Here is a 20,536-nt window from a genome sequence, read left to right on the forward strand (position 1 = left end):
TGGCTGTGACGTCACGGCGCGCACGTGGGTAGGGGAACCGCGTGGCCAGCGTGGCGCTAGCATCGGCCATATTTTCTCCTCCACTCGCACATTGCGCCGCTCCTCCTATGTCGCGTTGACGGCGTTGTACAGAACGCGAGGAGTTTTACATAACGTTGTTTTTTGCACCATCGACACCTCATCAACCAGTACTGTTCGGCTCGTCGGCCAGGAATAATGAGCGATGAAGAGCGCGACGTCGACATCGAAAGTGACGTGAGTACTGAAAGAAGAAGAACAAAAAAAATCCCCGCGCCTGCTTCACTCGCGCGCGCTATGCACGCCCGCCGATAAACCGAGCGAGCGTGGTGGGCGCCGCACTCTTGGTCATGTGGTCTGTGAGGGGTCCCTCAGTAACCACGCGCACGGTGGTAGGGGTTAGGACGCGGTCTTAGTTTTCTCACCTCCGTCTCGCCTCTGTTCCTGATGGCGGGCTGGTTGAGTTCACGACGTTTTCGGTTTTATTTGTTCTCTCGTTCCTCGGTCGGGTGGTTCACTAGGCCTAGTGTACCAGTCGTCACCCGGTTCGTGGCGCCTGCGTGCGCGAGCGTGCCGCCGGGGCAAAAAAGAACAAAAATGTCGACTCGGTGCAACGGCCCGCGCCGTAGCTTTCCAGGAGGACGTGACCGCTATTTGCCCGCCGCCGCTGTCGTGTTGTGCGTTGCACGGACGGCTGTTCGGACGCGCGCTTGGTGTTCACGTGACTGAAACAATTCACGCCGCTACAAAACCAAACACCTACACCAGCGTCTACTGGCTTCGTATCGTCTAGCTTCCTGGCAACTTGTTTCCTTCTCCGATTTTATTCGCTTTTCTCGAAAGAACGAAGCCCGATCGTGCGAATTCTCGTTTGACAGCATCGCGCTGGGCCCCTCCATTAAACGAAGCTTGCGTGGCTGTCAGCTGTTGGGTGGTTGGGTGGCCTTTTTTATTTATTTTTTTGCTTCGTTCGCGATCCCAGCGGCTCCCCTCGTGCTGTGCAATGTGCGTGTTCGCTTCTAGTTTGAAACGCGCCATGGCACTTCGAGTTTTCGATCCACAGAGCGTTTAATTGATGTTTTCTTAGTTTAGTTTTATTATTATTAGGCACGCGTTGTTAGCGTCCGCCACCGTCGTTACACCGACCACACGCCGCATGATAGTGCATTTTACGTAAGCCATTTCACTCTTAAACTATGAACATGTGAACCCTGTAGTACTGCGTTGCATGCGGCGCTTTCAACCGCGTCCTACTGTACAGGCATTCCCGCTGTCGTTCTAGTCTGCTCGCCGCCTCCGTACCACCGCCAGCGTGTTCAGTCGTCCATACCGTTCCTTGTCGAAGCGTGCGCCGTTCATTTTCTTGTTTTAATTGCATCACTCGCGCTGGGTAGCGTCCCCCCTGTAATCATTAGCGGTGTTTGTTTGCCCTAGCAGACGCCTATCCCACTTTCTACGTCATCACGCTAGTCGCAGACGAAGGTTCGAAGTTCTAGCCTCAGTGCATTGCGATTTCGACGCTTCCCAATACAGGTGTCTGAAACATGATGTGCGATGTGCTGCGCAGCGCGAAGTAAGCGAACGACGCCAAGGCGTGTAAACAACTACAGATAAGCGAACAGAAAATCCCCGTTGGGGATTGAAAAGCGTGAAAGGGGATAGAGCATTGACCGGCCCGATCAGTATGTGACCCCCCGGCGAATGCCGTCGACTGAAATGTTAGAGTTCCAACCTGTTCCCTTATGTTCTTTCTTTTTTTTTCTTTCGACTGCTGCCCTGGCAGCCGGCGCTTATGACAGCCCTTACCTGTGTCTACTCGTGAGCGTTAATCCGCTGTCTACTTATCCATGTTTCCTCTTGCGCTATTTCACCTATGGATACATACCAACATGGCTCGCATTCAGATGCTATTGAACAGCTCTTTAACACAATGTCTTCATTATGTATGAGAAGAAACGAACCCTTATGCTCATCACACTTCCCAGTGAAAGCGACTTTACCAACTAGTCCAACGGTTTCGATGGGCTTCCATTGTTTTTTGTGATTTTGACGAGTTTGACCAGTTTCTTGAAAGCATTGGGCAATGGTTCAATTGGTTCAGTGCAGTCAGAGTCCTTCAAGGACTCTGGTTCAATGCATGAGTAAACTTGCTGTACTGTTGTAAAGGAAAGAGAGAATGGCACAACAGCAGACTAAAGTAGGGAACAGAGGCAAAAGCTAACTTCCAAGTAAACGTTTTTTAGAAAGAGCATATAAGTCTACTAAAACATGGGATCACAATCAGATTCATTGATTTTGCAAAGCTGTCAGCAGGGTTAAAACGCGAAAAAGAGCAAATAAATTTTAGCTCGGCTGGGAACTTTGTAATAGGACAGTTTCATTGTGATCACGCGCTTGAGTATGCTTTGTATATTTGCCCTCTAACGAACTTTTAGTTGTAAGTTGCTTTTGTCGGTTCCCTCCATCTACTCGGCTATCGCCCTCTTTTTTTTTTTTTCTTTTCACACTTGTATGTAACATGGCACGCATTAGGACATCTTGCTAGCGTTCACGCAGTTGACGACAGATGCTTCCTTTGGGGTTCTGCACGAGGAAGTACGTTTTGCATGCATGCGCCAAGTATTTGCATTGCAATCCCCACGTGGCACTGTTCTTGGTTCTTGCTTTGCTCAGTATGCTTTTATATTTGCAATTGCAGTGCTTGGTGTGATTTGAGAACGTCTTTCGTATTGTCTGTTTTGTTACTCAGCATAGCCATTCTTTGAATTGAAAAAGCTTTTGTGCAATTCTGGTTTCCTTATAGCATGTGCTGTCTTTATTGCCACTTTTCCTTGCCATCACCGTCTGTCAGGCAAAATCATTACAATTGTCGCTGGCATATTTATTTATGTTTAATTTTTTTAGTAACAAAGCAGGCCACTACTTCGCCCCAAGCAGGAGGGGCATTACAGCAAGGAAACAGAAAATACAGACACGCATAAAGGATGCTGCATAAAATGAACATAATGCATGAAAAGAAGCAGGAATTACACTTCGACATTGCCGAAATTCACTAAAACGGTTTGTCAAAGCTGCCATGGAACCAATTCACTCAAATACACCAATGGGAATATCCGAATCAAACGTCACTAAACTGAAATTACACTATGTTATCATAGTACGAAAGAAGGTGGATTGTTTGAGGGGCTTGTTTCTTTGTTAAACACAGCTAATGAAACCAGCAGACAATTAATTAATTAAGGTAATTGGCTGTTGGTTTCCTTAGTTGTGTCTCTGTTATCATAGCGTAAATAATTAAAGTTTATCACAGTCAGTTATCTTGTGTTCATTATTGTGTGTGTCTGTTCGTAATGATCGCTGTAGAACAAATTGGGGCCAATGCTGTCATTCTGTAATGAATTTTGTTCTGTGAGTTCCATCTCATCCGAGTTATTTTGAAACCTAATGTAAAGGTGCGAACCGATGGATGGGAACACAACGCACTATAGAGGGTATCTGAGACAGACCGGCTAACGTTTCCATAGGCGGACCTATATTTGTCATAGACACCTTGTCAGCCTTGGCATGTTATTTTTGAAAGGTTTTGTCAGTGACGTCACGTAACATAATGTCACGGTTGGTACTTATATGGTGTACTGGGAATGGGGCAGTGTTGTTGTCTGCGCGGCACACCACTCTGAGAACTCTTGCGATGACTCCACCAGAAGTCGACAACTGTTGATGATTGGGCAAGTTAGTTGGTTTGTCTTACTTGAACCGGTATAGCGCATTATGGAAGGGACGAAACGGCCGAGCCGGCCAAACAAAAAGGACAGAGCACTTGTCTGTTTCTTCGTTTCCGTGATGCGCTGTGGCCTATTTTATGTATGGGTTTAGGTGCCGCCATATTGAGGTGTTAACCTTGTCGTCTTGTATCTTTAACAACTAAACGAACAGTGCTACAGTAGATGCATGCGCATGAAAACGGCTGGGTTGGTGCATTTGACAGTTCCATGACCTGATTAATTCACGTCGCGATGTACAAATATAAAAAACCATTTGTTTACCAGCCCGATGTGACAGCACCCATATGTCTTACGTTATCTCGTCTATACCAGTTCAAGTCCACCAGAAGGGCACCACGATCGACCGGTCTGCCTAGCGAGCGAAATTTGAATATGCAGTGCAAAACTTTCTGCATTTATTGAGTAAATCTGTCACAGAATGCAATTGAAACCAAAATTGTGTGCAAAAGTTAAATAGTACGAAACATTTGGATGCATTATTACTATAAATGAAGCTGGTTCTGCGTCGTCTGAGCTTGCACGTTTTCTATCGCAGATCAGTGTCCCAAATCGTCTGCATGCTTATTGTTTTGATTGCAGAAGTCATATAAAAGCACTTTTCTGTTGATTCCATGCATACGTATGCCTGTCAGGTTATCATAGTAATTTGAAGTTATGCGACAGAACACACTTTGCGGTCTGGAAGGATCACATTAAAGGAGTGTCTGACACCAACTTTCAAGGCAAGTTTACTCTGCCATGCAAATCTCCTGTGTACAGGGACATTTCTACGCAAGTTGTGAAGATCACTAAATGCTGATATTTTATATTGTCATTAAAGTCGTTTTTTTGCATGGCGCACCTACTGACATCAACACTATCGTCACGTCAGGCTACAGTGTCGATTCAGGTGACTTCACGCACCAGTAAGTCTAGTTGTGATGACGTGAGGTACCAAAAACATTAAAAATGGCCGCTTGTGCATCACCAATGGAGGCACAGAGCGGAGCAGTCGTGGAAGCGTCACAATATCTTGTGCAAGCATGTGACGAGAGGCTCGTGTCATGTTGTGACATCAGGGTACAGTAGGAACCGAAACCAGCTTTTATAAACATACTGTAATTACTTTTTCAGGGTGTGATCACGATAGCAGTACATTTTCTAGGCTCTTGAGTGTTTGGCCTTTCATTTGATGTGAAAAAACAACTGTGAATTTTCCTGTCAGTATCCCTTTAACAGCGTCAGGTCACGAGCCCCCCCCCCCCCCTCCATCTGCATCAGCCAGAAGAGCAGTTGGCAGGTTCTTCTAAAGAAAAAAAAAATGCTCAACGACGATTCCTGTTACATTTATTTTGGCATTTTACTCCTCAAAAGGATGCCAATGTGCAGGAATACAACAAAATGTTCACGTGTGACATAGACCTGTCAGATACGTTGTTGCAAACCTTACCTTTCACTTGCACCGGCAGGCGGACAAGAGGGCGCACCACAACGCGCTGGAACGAAGACGAAGGGACCACATCAAGTTCAGTTTCACCAGCCTACGGGACGCTGTGCCCTCTCTACAAGGGGAGAAGGTGAGCTGTCTACGTTTTTCTAGATTAAGCACCACCGTGACAAAGCTCGTTGCAAGAAATGATGGCATTCGAGAGAGAATAAACATCTTTATTTGAGAACATAGCTCAGGGGAGGCGTCCTTAGTCCAGGATTCCTCGAGCTCAGGCAGCGTCCTGTTCCCCCGGACCAACCTTAGCTGATCGTCGAGGTTGGAGCTGACCAAGACTCTTTCCTAAAGCTTGTCGGTGTGGTAAGGGTTAGAAGGGGGGGGGGTCATTTTCGGCGGCCTCCTACTGTAGGCTGAGGGGACTCAGGCTCTCCGCAGAAGTATTGTGGGCATTTATTATACACATCTTCTTCATCTGTACATTATCATAATCATAATGCATTTGGTTATGCATTCTCATCTTCGTCTTACGGGTGCGAGAGGTACAGGGACCGATAGCCTGCACCTCCACCATGTACAAGGTCTTGGTTGGGCAGACGTTTATTTGGCCCTAAGATCCAACGGTTGGGCACGGTGAACCCACAGTGATGATACACGACGAAGATTAGGTTGCATAATCAAATGCATGATGATGATAATGTACAGATGTAGATGTGTATAATAAATGCCCACACTAAGTTCGATTCTAGGCCATGGCCACTGGCCGTATGTAGGTGGAAATGCAAAGACGTTTGTGTACTTAGATTTGCAGTCGGGGACAACTTTAGAAGGAAGCAGCCTTTCTACCGCAGAAGCAGATGGGCACAAGCCAGCATCAGTGAGTGCACGCTCTTGACTGGCTTCATGAGCTAGACAGTCGGGGAGGTGATCGGCACTTTGGTTATCTGGGCAAGGCCTCTCCTGTTTTCCCAAGTTGTATCCGACTATAGATGGAGCTTAACCCTTTAACTGTTTTGATATTTTAAGAAGGTTTCTCCTTAAAGTGGTTATATTTTTTTTAAGTTGACATTGAATGTCACTCTTCTAAAAAGAAAGTGTTTGCTGTTCAGAAAGAAATTGAAGCACATACAAAGTGAAATTAGCTGAGGCCGGCTACCTCCCAGTAATTAACAATAAAAACAAACAAACACAAGAACGAGAATAGCTTCAGAAATTTTCCTGCATTCTGAGAATGGTTTCATTATTCTGAGAGTTTTAATCACTCTGTCAACAACAAAAAGCTTTGACGTCAAGTGGACGTTCTGGCTACACTCGTCCACTTGACGAGTGTAGCTGGAAAAGAGAATGACTTTTGTGTGGTGATAGAAAGCACGTGAGATAGCTCTGTACTAATTAATGAATGCGGCCTTTCCTTGCAGGCATCACGGGCTCAGATCTTAAAGAAGGCAGCCGATTACATCCAGTCGATGCGGCGCAAGAACACGGCGCACCTGCAGGACATCGAGGACCTCAAGCGACAGAACAAGCTCCTCGAGGAACAAAGTACTCGCTCGACTCTTGCACGCTTGCATTCTGAATGCGACGGCACTTCCACGTACAGGGTCCATCAAAAGATCTCGGGCCACTATCCCATGTATTCCTGTGGCAGCGTGGCCTGGGAACTTTTGGCGACCCTGTACATGCCTTTTAACACGTTACCTGTCGTGCTTGCTTAGCAGATAAGCACTGCTAAGCACGACTGCGCTAGTTTGATTTCTGACCACGTTTAGATCGGTACAAAGTGCAAACACGCCCTTGCTACTGAAATTTATGCACACACTGAAGAGCCCCCAGCTGGTCATAGTTAATCCATAATCACACTACTACAGCGTGACCTCATAATCGCATGGTGGTTTCGGCACGTAAGACTCCGGAATTAAACTAGTTTCTTGGCAAAGCCTCAAGCCGAGGTGGCAGTGCTGCCTTATTCTTGAAGGAGTACCGACACCAAATTTGAAGACGTGACAACTTACGAGATGGATTTGTTTGGGCACACAGGTCATCTACAGAATAGCAATGGCTAATATCGCTTGGTACATATCTAAAATCAATCTTAAAATGCATGCCACGCAAATGAGCGCGAAACAGCACCTTGTAACATTGTCGGCAACTTGACTTTAATGTAAACAACCAGCAACCGCTTACTTCACGAGTCTATAGGCAGCTGTATGCTGTGCAACTGTTGTAAAGGCCTGCGGCACGGCTGTAATAGGCGACAACTCGAATGCACCTGGCTGCCGCCTTGTGCACAGACCACTTCGAGTGAGCATTGCCCGTAGAAACGAAAGCAGCATTGCCGGCACTGCATTGGCCCAACAAAATGTGGGCTGCACCTATGCGCATTTGCGAGCAACACGATTATGGAGAAACGTTGCTGCAAAAGACGATGCCATGTGAAACGCACGCGTAGGTGTGGTATAGCAAGCATTCTGGAATGAAGTGAGCGTAGTATGCTCGTTTTGCCTCTTTAAATCACTCCCTGCCGCTCGCAAGACACTTCTTGTAAAAAAGGAATAATGCAGGTGTGTCCCACCGTCTATGGAGAGAACATATGAACAACTATAACTTCCAGGGAAATTTTTGACAGCAGATAGAGCACATGCTTTCACATCAGCATCGGTTCACGTCTCTTCACCAGTGTCTCAGCAGTGCAGCCATGGCGAGTCAGCGTGCCATGTGCGCTCGCTATTTATGACAGACCAAGAAATTCAGAACTTAGTGAATTCGGACTCTGAATGAAATGGATAATTAGAGCCTCAGGCACACTGAATTAATGGCTAATTATCTGATTTTGTTTAGATCATTGCTTGTAATTTTCTTGTAATTGTTAATTTGTCTGTGGTACCTTTATTTATTTTTATTTTTTTGATGACATAATCTCTAGAAAAAACGTTGGCATATCCTGAAGAGCATCCTATTGGTAACTCAAAAATTCCACATAACATGCAAAAAAAAAATTAAAAATACTCGGCAGGGAGCGTGGAGCGGTGCCAGAAAAACCCGGCAGGGAAAGGGTTAACAAATTGCTACCCAAGTGCACATAGATATGTGTCGAGGAAAGCTGTACGACTCATCAGCTGTGCTGCTACGCTCCACGTTACAGTTTCAAAATGCTCCTTGCGAGCTAGCTGCTGTACAGCCGTGCCTGAGAGCTAGAATATTTTTTCTGCAGTTCGAGTTTCACCTAGCCTGTTACGGCGGCCAGTTGCGCTACTCTTGCTGTCCTCTCCCTTCGTCACGTGTGCTTTGGCGGGCTCGCTAATGAGTTTAGAACTATTCTAGAAGCCTGTCAGGTTATTTTTGCTGGTGTCAACACAGGAACCTTGACTTATAAAGAAATTCGCGGCACTAACAGAGTTTTTAATTTATTCATTTATTCATACCTCAAGTGTCCCAGATGGATATTGCCTGAGGGGTGGGCATGAAAAAAAAAATTTTGATAAGTAATGTCTCTTTATGGGCGTTTCAGGTTGAGTGAAATTAGTTAACACGGTGATGTGGATGGGAAGATCATTGCACTCTTGCGCTGTTTGAAGAAAACAAGGCTTCTAAAATTTCTTTGTATGGGTGTGTGCACGATGTAAGGCTTTGAGATGACAGTGGCGTGATGTCCAATGTGCTGGTCTAATTAATGCATTGTCTAGTGGCAAGAAATGTAAGAATTTATAATAAAGACTCAGACATCAAATTTTACAGTAAGAGGCAAGAGGAGCGTGCCTTCTGTTGCGAGTGTGGCTTTGTTTTATCGGAGTTTGACTGTATGCTGCTGGCATTGGCTACTCTCAGTGGTACAGTCCACGTACATGTTTTGCTAGGTATTTTGTTGCGGACATGGCATTGTGCTTGCTTGTTAATGGCAAACTTCGAAGCACGGTGCTTGGACATGCGAACGGGAACGTGCGAGGTTTGTGCCTGAAGCAAGAGCACAGTCTGTTGGCCAGTCATCACTGGAGACACGTATGCATCTGTTCTGTCTATAGGATGCGAACATTCTCACGCTGCTGCAATAGCTTTGCACCCGTTTTTGTTGAATTGAAAGTGCAGGAACGAAAAGTCGCGAAAGCAAGCAAAGCTACTGCACTAAGGTGAGCATCCTCTCACTCTGCAGGAAATATGGATGTGTGTGCTTGTTTTGTGGGCTAGCTAGGCGACGGGTTGCGCGGTATGTTTGTCTAGTACCCTCGTTTCAGACGTGATGTACCGTCCAAGGAGAGGACAGCTCAATGCTTAAAAATTGACACATGGAGCACACTGTGTGTTGTCATTTGACCTCTTCAGGCCAGCCATAATGTGCCAGGGTAACAGTCTGTTTATGCTTTGACAGATAAAAAAAAGCTTGCAAGCACAATGGACACTTATCGTGAGTCAATGTAAGACTCTATTTATGCTTTGACAGATAAAAAAAGCTTACCATAACAACGTACCCTTATCATCTCAAATAATATCTGCTTCAGTTTAGTGAATAAATGGAAGGGGGGGGGGGTCAAAACTCCCCCTTCCTTGCTGAAATCTTTTTACACACTAGTACTTCGGCTCTACGTGTGCACAGCTCACCTTTCCCTATTGTCCAGAACAACAAGCTGTTGCATTACCAATCTTTATCCCAACTGTTCCATCTTTCACGGTTTGTGTTCTCTCTCTGTCATTGCCATAGGTCGGTAAACTCACTCATGAGTCGACTCACTGAGACTTGGATCGAGTCCGAGTCTGAGTGAGTCCAGGTGATCAATATTTTGGCGAACTTGAGTCCAAGTGAGGAAAATTTTGGTGAGCCTGAGTTCGAGCGAGTCCTGAGCGCAGAATATATTTCTCGAGTGAGCTCCACTTTTTGGCGACCCATGGTCATAACAGTAAATGCCTCATTCAATCCTTATTTATTGTTTTTCTTAAACTACCCTCGCCCCACTCACCATCTCTTGACACAGGTGGCTAATGGTGAGCTATGCACACATAAACGCTTCTAAGAGAAGTGGTTGACCCAACCAAGAACAGCACCCTTGTCAAAACACTGGCTACTAAGACATCCTTTGTTAAACCACTGTTTCGGTGACGTCAGTCTAGTGTCTCCACGAGAGCTTAAGTCTCATTTCTCATCTGTGTACGTATTATTTTGGCAGCTACTGCTTAAGGGGATACAGTAATCATAAGAGGCTATGCGTGAATCGCAAACAAAGTCGCAACAGTGCTAACAGTGCTAGTTAGGCTGCCTAGCATGAAAACATGTTAGTTTCTGAAATGCGCTTTCGCAAAAATCCTGGAAGCCCTTGTCTTCCTCAAGGCAGCAGCTTCAGTTGCAGCCTTGAAGAAGACAAGACCACGTGTCGAAGCAATGCCTCCGGCAACACGCCCTGTTCAAGGATTTTCCACCTCTTCAGGCCTCCATCTTCTCTTGAACTTCTGACTTCTTTGGGCATCGAAAAATGCACACAAGTGCATCCCATAATGGATATTGACATAGCTGCTTCACTGATTACTCGTCCTCGCTATTTATTGTCAAGCTAGCGCTCTTCATGAACTTGTATGCCGAGGCCCACCTGACTTTGCAGTGCGTCTTCAATATTCCCGTTTCTGAAGCAAAGGCACAGGCTCCTCGCTTGACAATTTCACATGTCACCAGTAGAGACTAATCGCGCTGTTCTGCCTGTGTGCCACAAGCTCCAGAAAGCGTCCCAACTTCAGGCTACGAAAACCTTGGTGCTTGGCATCGCGTGTGAAAATTAGGTCGCACTACAGTCACCGCTGCCGCACAGCTCATCGGGAAACTGCAACCTTGCGTCCCGGCGTGCAGGTGTTATTTTTTTCGCCATGGAGAATGGCAGCCTTCTTTAAAACTGCTGTGAATGAGTGCTGAAAGGTTTTTGGCCTGCAATACTCATGGGGATTAAAAACGATGATCAAGCACATTAGTAGCGTGTGGCCTGGCCTGGGCGTCAGTCCAGCAGAAGGAAGATGTCTTTCAAGGCAGGGAGCATGCTTAAAACAGTGCTAGTTAGGATAATTTAATTAGTGCCAGCAGAAGAGGAGAGGAGGAGGCTGGTGACAACACGATGCACAGCAATGCCTTCTGTTATCTGCTGGCTGGGACACTATAGGCAAACTAACAATTTATGTCATAGTGAAAGGTCAATGCTCGAGAACAACGTCAATATTATATACGGCAGTGCTTTAACATTCGAGAAATTACGGTAAAAATTTTCAGCGCAGCTTAAGAAACTAGGGTCTCTAGAATTACGTATCTATGTATTTTCTATTAAGGGAACACACCACCTAATACTTACCTAGCGATGTTGCACCTCAGATATGCGTAATGTTTGCTTTTTTATCAACAATGTACACAAGTATGAACCTAGTCAGCCGTTCAAGATGGCTGGCCCTTGGGCAAGTGGTTCAACTTTGGCCGGGTGGCTGAATCGAGTGACTGTGCCGACAAACAGAAAGACAGATAGACCAAAATTTCTGTGTTTAAGTTCCCCAAGAAAGACTATCGTCTTTAATAGGACACGATTTGCGCCAGCAGTGGCACATTCTGGAACACAAGCCCGATGATGTAGTAGGGCCTCAGTAAAATTAACAAGTACTCAAAACTACTCATGACAGAAAAGAACATTTCAGTGCATTACAAGACAGAATAAAATGCAACTAGTGCGTTTCAGTCAGATTCATGCAAAAATGGACTTTTTGACATTACCTTGACAACAGCACAATTTTCGTTTTCGCTGGGCTGTGCTCCACTAAAGCCCCTTGCTCCATTGCACCACAGCGCCGGCTGTCGGGCAGTAAAAGCGAGTAGAGGGCGGGCATGGCTACGTCTGAAGGCCATTCTCGTAGACAGGTGGTTTGAATTGCACTACTGGTGCACGGACCACTAAAAAGTGATTTTCTTTCAAACTAAGCATTTCTTTGGCATGAAACAAGCAGTACGACATTTATGGAATGCTCTTTCAACAATCCACGTTGACTTACTGTTTACCTTCAGTGTCCCTTTAAATGTGTTATTAAAGTCAGAATGCCAAGAAGCCCTTTAGGGTCGTGGGTCATCACACTGCTTTGGCGTGTTTACAGGCGCCCTCTGGCGCTTCACAAGCAGCAGTGCACGACCTCAAAGTTAGCCCAAAGCCTTACAATGGTTTTGTAAAACTGTCCATGATATGGTACCATGGGGCTTAAATGCTTGCTTCGCTTCGCTATCAACAATGCATAATGTGTCTCCCTGTTATGTAGCTTTAGAACTTTAAATAAATAAATTATATATAATTCAGCTTTGCGATGTATCACTGTCGAACACGCCCAACGTATAACAATGCAAACGCCAGCTAGTGCACAGAGGTCAACACGCTTGCATAAAACGCTGGAGCGGCCGGTTCTGGACAGCATTGGTGGCGTCCTGTCGAAAGCACGTTGTTTGAGATAGACCGTTTTTGAGCAGTCTCCAATGATGCCTGATCAGGAGTGGGCTATCACAGACCGGAAGCAATTGGTAGACGTCGCCCGTGCAATCCGGAACGCTCCCACCTTGCATTTTAGACAAGTCTGTTGATCTGTGTACTTGGGAGTGGCGGGATTTCTGTGGACCACGTGTTCAAGTCATCTCAGGAGTCACTGTGTAAAGCTTAACTTTTTTCTTGATAGTACGCTCACAGACCTGGGCTACGAGTGTTGCTGGTCCGTGTGGGAGGGCTTCCAGCCATCAGCAGAGGTTTCTTGGGAATAAGCAGCAGATGAAACACTTCATCATGCTAATTTTAAAGGCTCGCAGTTATTTCACGCTCTGTCTCGGGGGAAGTCAATTCGCCACTTCAAGAATGGCCACACATGGCCATTTTGTTTGTCTCGGTTCTGGCAAGCTGCCATGAGCTGTGAATCGTATGCTAGCACAGGTGTTACCAGTGAATGATTACTGAATGCTTAATTCTGGAAACGGGACACCATGCAGAAAGACATACGAAAAGATTGAGCGGCACAACGAAGTGGTGTACTAAAATCTTGGTCATTACGTGGAGTAGTATACACATCTATACACCCGTACAAGTTTGAAAGTGCAAATGCCATTCTTCCGCATTCTCAAAGATATTTCTTGATAATACATATGATAGCCCAAAAAAGGACACCCAGTCATAGGTTGAACCAACTAGCTCCTCAAGATATTGTTCTGATGAAGGAAAAGAAAATGGTTTGTGTTGCGTTGCAAACTGGCGCAGAGCATGACTCCAAAAAAAAAAAAGTTCATCCCTCTTTCATAAGAATGGTCTTGTAACATGAAAGTGAAGCATGTCTTTATAGAAGTAGTAAGTAGTTGCAGCTGTGCGAGACATAAGAAATACAACTTGCACAATGTGCATCGCTGTTGAGCTGGCGTGGTGGCGGCCTTTGACCTGGATGAACCCACTGCCACCCACATATTCGTGGAGCATTTTGTCCAGCTCCGTGTAGCTTCTTTGGCAGTCCAGCACGTTGTGATGCGCTCAGATTCAGGATCGTGAGAGGTGCAGTGTCCACCTTAAACGAATGAAAGCGTGCATCGTGCGTCTGGCTGCTCCATTGCATTCTTGTCTGGGCCATGCCTCTCCGTGATGCTCCTGTTGCTCTTCGACATAATACTACTACTTCACTGCACTTCTCTTGGATCGTGGTTATGTGATGCGTTGACGCCAGAAACTGGTTTGTGTTTATAGTGGAGTGGTCAGTGCGTCGGGCTTCTGTGCTTGAAGGTTGCAAGTCACTGGTTCGATTCCCCAGTCAAGTAAATCAGTTGACCATCTTTAATGGTCTTTAGTAATCTATGAGCTACCTGCGTGCTCTTTTAGTGACGTCAGTTCTCCAACAGAAATGATGCGCATTGATTTCTGGTGGTCTGCAGTATAAAACACTTATGTGTTTAATGGAAAGGACACTATTGCGCTTTACACGTCTTGAAAAAGTGCATTTCTGTAAATGGACAACTTCCATGCGTGTAAACGAAAGTGCCATGAATTTTCGGCGAAACTGCCTGCCACGCCCTGTTTGAGCGGTCGTGTTGGGAATCGCCCCGGTGACTGTAGCTTCTGGTTTTCAGTGTGTGAACGTCGCCATCTGTCCTGCCTTGCAGTCCGGGCGCTGGAGAAGACCAAGGTGGCCAGCGGGGGCGGCTACTCGACCGGCTCCATGCTCGACGCGATGAACATCAAGGGGGACTCCATCTCCGCATTCGACGGGGGCTCCGGCTCCGAGAGCTCCGACGACACGGACAACTCCTCCCGGGGTTCGCGGAAGAAGCTGAAGTCCAGCCCGGGCTCGACGCCCCTGCACCTTTGAAGCGGCGGGCGGTGTCTCGTTCTGCCGGTCGCTTCGCTCACGGAGCAAGCGACGAAGCTCTCCGAAGAAGGCCTGCCCCGGATGCAACTGCGTTGATGTTTTGAGCCAGATGCCCTCTCCCTCTGGCCCCTACATGCCTTTATTATTTTACTCCTTCTTTTCGGTCTCTGTTCCCTCTAGCAGGGCTGAAAATGCAAGCGGATGCATTGGGGGCTTTTGTAGGGGAGGCGAGGACGTTTTTAAATGTTATTTATATGCGCGCGATTTTTTCTCTTTCCCACCCTCTTCGATGTGCCCATGTTGTGTGGCTTCTTTCATACTTGTACCTGTAAGCGGGCACAAACGATTACGTACGAACGGGCGGCATGTTCTTCGCCAGATGCTGCCTGCCCTCTCGGCCATGGCTGTTTTTGAGGAAGCGCTTGGCTATTGTTGGCTCGCGGCTATTGTAGCGGATATAGGGTCAGTTCTCTCCCAAACGCGCGAGGTGCGTGCGGGGATTTACCTTCTCCGTGATCTCTCTCCTCGGTCTTGGTTATGTAACGGAAAGCTTTCGTTGACGACGGCATTTGTAGCGTGTGGTGTGGCGGTTGTGATGGTTTTGCTTGCGGTCTCGCTTGGCATGTTGTAATGGTGGAAGGGAAGTGACGGACAGGGTGGCATTGGCGATGCTATCTCGTCGTTTGATTGCTGCGTGTTTCTTGGGCAGCATGCCCTTCTTCCAGAGAAGGTGGTCTGCCGGTTTGTATCGGACGAATTCGCAAGTATCGTTTGAAAGTGGAATGTTCTGTGAATGAGTCAGGCTTGGCACTTAAGAGGAATGTGAATTATAGACGACGTTCCGGTTTTTCTGCATTAATTGAATAGCACGGCTTGGAGCCGTGGCAGAAAGTACGTTGTCATAGATTAAAAACCAGCTTGTTTCCGGAATGCGAAGTCTCTGTTTCTCTATCATACGCTGCTGATGGCAAGGCACGTTACGGCTATACATGCTAACTGAAATACAAAAAAACTCGTAATCACCAAGGCTACGAGTCTTTTCATGCGTTCCTGTGTGTTCTTGAATCCTTCCTTGTTGGTTATGTGTCTTTTTGTATTTCAATTTCGGCTCACTTGCTCATTTTGCAGCATGACATTCAAGAAAGCCGAACGACAAGCAGTAGCCTGCTACGACGGTCGGCAGAACACAAGTTTCGGAAAGGCGTGGATAGAAAAGCAACGCGTGTTAACCGAAAGGATGTTACGGTGTAAAGCCACGGATGGAAATGTTAAGCTGAGGTGCTTAAGGAGTTAAAATGAAATGTGTGAAGCACCCAGGGCCTGCTAAAGTTCATATGCTGATCCATCAATTTAGAGTGTCCTTTTGTTTTTTACCGTTAATTGTGCGCGTGGTCGTGCATGTTTCTTTTTTGTATTTTATGTGAACAGAGGAAATCTTGTTCCCAAATCGATTGATTGTTTAATTCGTACAACTCAAAGCCCACATGATGTCGTAGGTATATTCCGTACATCGTTGCTGTACCTCTGCTTTCTGGATTATACAAAATTGTAAGCCTTGCTTTAGCAAGAACTTGTCTCCAGTCCTTTGTTTTTTGTTTGTTTCGCCTTGTTTATTTTTGTGACAACGCAGATGCACAGTATTTTTCTTTTTCTAACGTACATATGAACGAAAAGCTTTTCTCATTGCTCGATTTGGATAGTAGGCTTTCTCCATCTTGAGTAAATGAATTGCTTTTCGTTTCTTAGTTTTTTAATTCTTAATTGGTTGCCAAACCCTTTCTATCTTTTGAACCATGCCGCAGTTTATGAAAAGTACGCGTCGATTTGTAGCTTCCGTGCTATCCTTGAAAGCCATCTCCTACTGGGGAGAACTGAGATAAAAGCCACACACAGGAGTTGCATTTCCCATAGTGGCCGCTGGCTTTTGCGTTAAGTGCAGATTTATGAAAGTGGATAAGCGCGAGCCCGTGTAAGAGTTGGAGACCTCTTCTTCACAGTTCCGCACGCAAGCTATCATCTCAACATCGGGTAATGCTGCCACTTTCAAACAGTGCGTAGCCGCGTTCCGTTGTCAGAGTGCAACAATTTTGAATGCAAAGCCTGTGCGAGGATCCATAGTGTAAGTCTAGCGTTGTTGCGATTCGGCTAACAAGAAGCCTTCGAGATCCTCCGCACAGCCCGCATGTCGGATACCCGGTCTCCGAAGACTTCCTTATGTTTTAATAATCCACTCGTTACCATCTGCAGCAAAGCCAGAACCATGTTCCCTGTCTTGTGTAAGGAGTGGTGCAACTGCGTTTGTTATTTTATTTATTATTTTTCGTGCGCAATTCATTTGGGATCGTGGCCAACCTTTGCCCGCCTGTACGTTGTCACTGCCTTCCTGCAAGCACAAGCGATTGGGGCAGGACTGGCGTTGGCCGTACGTCGTGAATCATTGAAGCTATTTAACTCTTTTTATTTTTTGAAACGTTGTAGATCATGCAATGCACCAAGTGTACCTAAATATGCCGTGTCCATTTCCTTGAGCCAATAAACCATGGTCTGTACATAAGTCTGTGGCCCATCCTGTGTGTGTGCGGGCGTCATTCAACTTCACTTGTGAGAGTGAGTGATGTGCTTGACTACTACTCTCGACGATTTCCTGGAAAAAAAAAAAGACTGAAGGCAACATTAATTCTTGACTGCGGTGTCTGGTAGTTGCACTCAAATGCATTTTGATGGAGGCAAAATGATATATGCCCTTGTATTTGCACATTAAAGAACACCAGATGGTCAAAATTTCAGGAGCCCTCCACTGTGGCGTCCCTCAATCATATCGTGGTTTTGGTACACAAAACCCCAACACTGATTATTATTAGTGGCACTCGCAACTCAGCGTTGGTATGCCCTGGTGTATTTCTTGGCTTAACTATGTGTTTCATCGCGTTCCTGAAGCAGATCGCAGATGCCACGCGCGCGGTTGAGATCTGCTCCGTCAGGTTAAAGTGAGCTAGAATAGGGTAGTGGGCTCACTCGCCGGCCGGCGCTATGCATTGCGGTGACGCCGCCAATGCCACAAAAAACGTGCTTCGGCGCGCCTCCGCGGCGCGGCGCCACCGTCGCATCAAATGTAGTGAGCGTTGGCGCTGGGGCAGTTGCTGGCTGTGTGGAGTGGCGGTCGGTGCGTGCGAGTTTTGTTTTTTTGAGAACTCTTCGCGCTTTGCATCCTCAATCTGCTAGGTTCTGCGAACAGCGATGTGGCCTGACAAGCAGTGACCGTCTCACGAGGTTAAAATGCTTCCGCGGCGGCAAAACCACTGTTTTGCGCCAGGCTGTCGGACAGGTTACGTCCACGTGAAGGGCAGCACGAAACCGTCTTTGTTAGGCGTTCCGAAGGATACAGCCCTGAGGAAGCAATGAGGAAGCCCTGGGAAAGGAATTTGCATCGAGCGGACAAGGCACTGGACGACACATCTGCCGTGTGTCAAATTCATTTTGAGCCGAAGTATGTGCTACGGTACTACGTGCATATATAATCGAAGGGAACGAAGTACGCACACCACGTGGGAAACCTTGCCTACGATAGGACGCTGTGCCTACCATCCTGCCTAACTTGGCGTCGTATTTGACAAAGAAGACACCACGAGAAAGACCGACCCGAAAGAGAAAGCAATCGGGAAGCGTTCAAGGCGAGAAGAAGGTACGTTCTCGTGCCATTGGCGATACTGTTGAAGCAACTGTGCCCAACATATGATGAATAAATGTTCATGTACTTGTGCCCAGTACCCGAGGAGAGTGGCTTCCTGTTTTTCTTATCTGTGGATTTTTACAGTGTTTGCATAGGAATATTCAGTGCAGAAATAGCCAAATTACAGAGCCAAGGTACTGGAGATCTGCAGAAAGAATGAGCAGCTCCAAGTCTTTAAATGCTGTGGAATGTGTAACATTAAGAGCTCGTGGTAAACTCCCGAGTGTTTGTCAAGGTCAGCATCGGCAGTAATTTCACACGCTCGTAAAAGGCGTGCGTGACGAAAGTAGTGCCCAAGAAATGCAAAGAATCCAGTTTACAATTGATAGCCGCAAAACGCGTAAGCTTTGAAAAGTTCGCCATCGCTGCTTATCACTCGTAAGAGCAATTTATATGCATCTCAAATTTGCACAGCATCCCTTGCATGCATCGAGTTCTGCATGCAGTTTAATCGCGCGTTCGCGCGAGTTACGGCGACAGAGTTTCAGAAAAGAATGTTTTCTGCAGCTTTACTCGCACGAGTACTAACGGTCTTCCGTGTGTTTCATTTAACATCAGATAACTAGCTAACAGCAGAGCTGCATACACCATGCTACAGTGTTCTAGGTGGTTACCATGCCTTACGCGCGCATGTAGGCCAACGCACCTAGCTTGCGCTAGGTTTCTTTCTTTATTTTTTTATTGTCTCAGCGACATCAGCATCACTGTTTACACTGCCGAAATTCGCGTACATTTCCGTCCAGTGCATATAATAACAGCGCACAAAAAAGCATGATAGTTGCGCACAAACGCCTCCGTCAGGCAGTGGCTTACATTTAAGTCGCTGGTGGCGCCACCACACATGTGACATACCCGGCGTCAAGCAGGGGACCCCAGCAAGCCCACTACCCTCTTCTAGCTCACTTTAGTCAGGTGCCGCAACGATCTCAGATTCTAAAAAGACATAGAGTTGTTAACAATAGAGTTGTTAGTCGGCGTTTGTGGTGTCGTGACTTCTTTCTTGTGTCCGTGTTTGCACGCCCTGCCTGTTTAGAATGAGCACTTACGAACTAGCTCAGCTGTATGTTATTCTAAGCTTGATCTCAGATTCTCACAAGAAAACCGTGTGCCCTATCATAGAACACCATTTTCATTAATTATCCTGGCAGTTAATTGGCCCTTAAGTAGTCCTGAACAGTTTTTCCCAGTAGTCATTGAATGACCTCAGTATCGGAGTTTACTGCCTCACGAATCGATTGCCGCAAAAATTTCTCTAATCCGTCAAGAACGAGCGCAGTTACGGGGGTTTGTTGTGCGATTTAAGCGCTTTCCCTCATCTCTCGTACCGACGAGCGCGCTGGAAGCTACGCAGGGAGGAATGACACGGAGGGAAAAAAGTTACGTCAGCGCGCGTGATGAAACGCGATCGCTCTCCCGTTGTGATTCCTGTGCTCGAGAGTGGCTCACTGTGTAACGTTAGCAGACTATGGAGCGCGGCGCCCCGTCGCAAGGAGTGCATCTGATCCAAGCGACGTTCTTGGTTTATGTCAGCTATCGGCCAATGGCAGCAATCTTCTCTATGACGACATACAGCAGGCGCCCTCGCCCATCGATGAAAGTGAGGACGGGCCTCTGCATGAAGAGAGTGCGCTTGAGAAAGTTGCACCTTCGCGCTCCGCTTATGAACGCGCCTTGCCACACACGACTGCTAGATTTGGCTGAGGTGTTCAGAGCAGCGCCTGCTTTCCGCAGGATTTGTTTTTTCACCAAGCCCGAAGTTTGGTTCATGTCTTCCTTAAGTAAACTTATGCTGATCTCATGTAGCCAATCTAAACATTCAACCAGAACCATCAATTTCATGCAGATTTTATTTTTAATTAGTTATTTTGAACTTTCTTTAATTTCGCACAAAACGGAAGCCGCTGCCTAAGAAACGGAGAGTTTCAATCGCTGCTCGTGCCACTGATAACAGTGTTACGCTGCTGCTACCGGAGACCTTTAATAATAATAACTGTTAGGGTTTAACGTCCCAAAACCACGAAATGATTGAGGCACGCCGTAGTGGAGGGCTCAGGAAATTTCGACCACCTGGGGTTCTTTAACGTGCACTTAAGTCTACGTACACGGGCCTCAAGCACTTACGCCTCCATTAAACATGCGGCCACCGCGGCAGGGATTCGAGCCCGCGACCTTCGGGTCAGCAGTCGAGCACCGTAACCACTAGACCACCGTGGCGCGTACCGCAGACCTTTGTGGCGAAGTACTCGTGCC

At 46.6% G+C, this 20,536-nt stretch overlaps 1 protein-coding gene across 2 annotated transcripts; it reads left to right on the forward strand.

The window, feature by feature from the left end:
• Positions 1-31: 31 nt before the first annotated feature.
• On the forward strand, positions 32-17,110 carry LOC119373987 (protein max). 2 transcript variants are annotated; one of them, XM_037644045.2, is made up of 4 exons: positions 32-255; positions 5,252-5,359; positions 6,645-6,768; positions 14,318-17,110. In XM_037644045.2, the coding sequence occupies exons 1-4, from the start codon at positions 217-219 to the stop codon at positions 14,554-14,556; spliced, it is 510 nt and encodes a 169-aa protein (XP_037499973.1). In that variant the 5' UTR covers positions 32-216; the 3' UTR covers positions 14,557-17,110. The 2 variants fall into 2 exon arrangements, with proteins under 2 accessions (XP_037499973.1, XP_037499974.1); XM_037644046.2 differs by having other exon boundaries at positions 88-255; positions 14,351-17,110.
• The last annotated feature ends 3,426 nt before the right edge of the window (positions 17,111-20,536 follow it).

Source organism: Rhipicephalus sanguineus, chromosome 11, assembly GCF_013339695.2.
Source record: "Rhipicephalus sanguineus isolate Rsan-2018 chromosome 11, BIME_Rsan_1.4, whole genome shotgun sequence".
Lineage (NCBI taxonomy): Eukaryota > Metazoa > Arthropoda > Arachnida > Ixodida > Ixodidae > Rhipicephalus > Rhipicephalus sanguineus.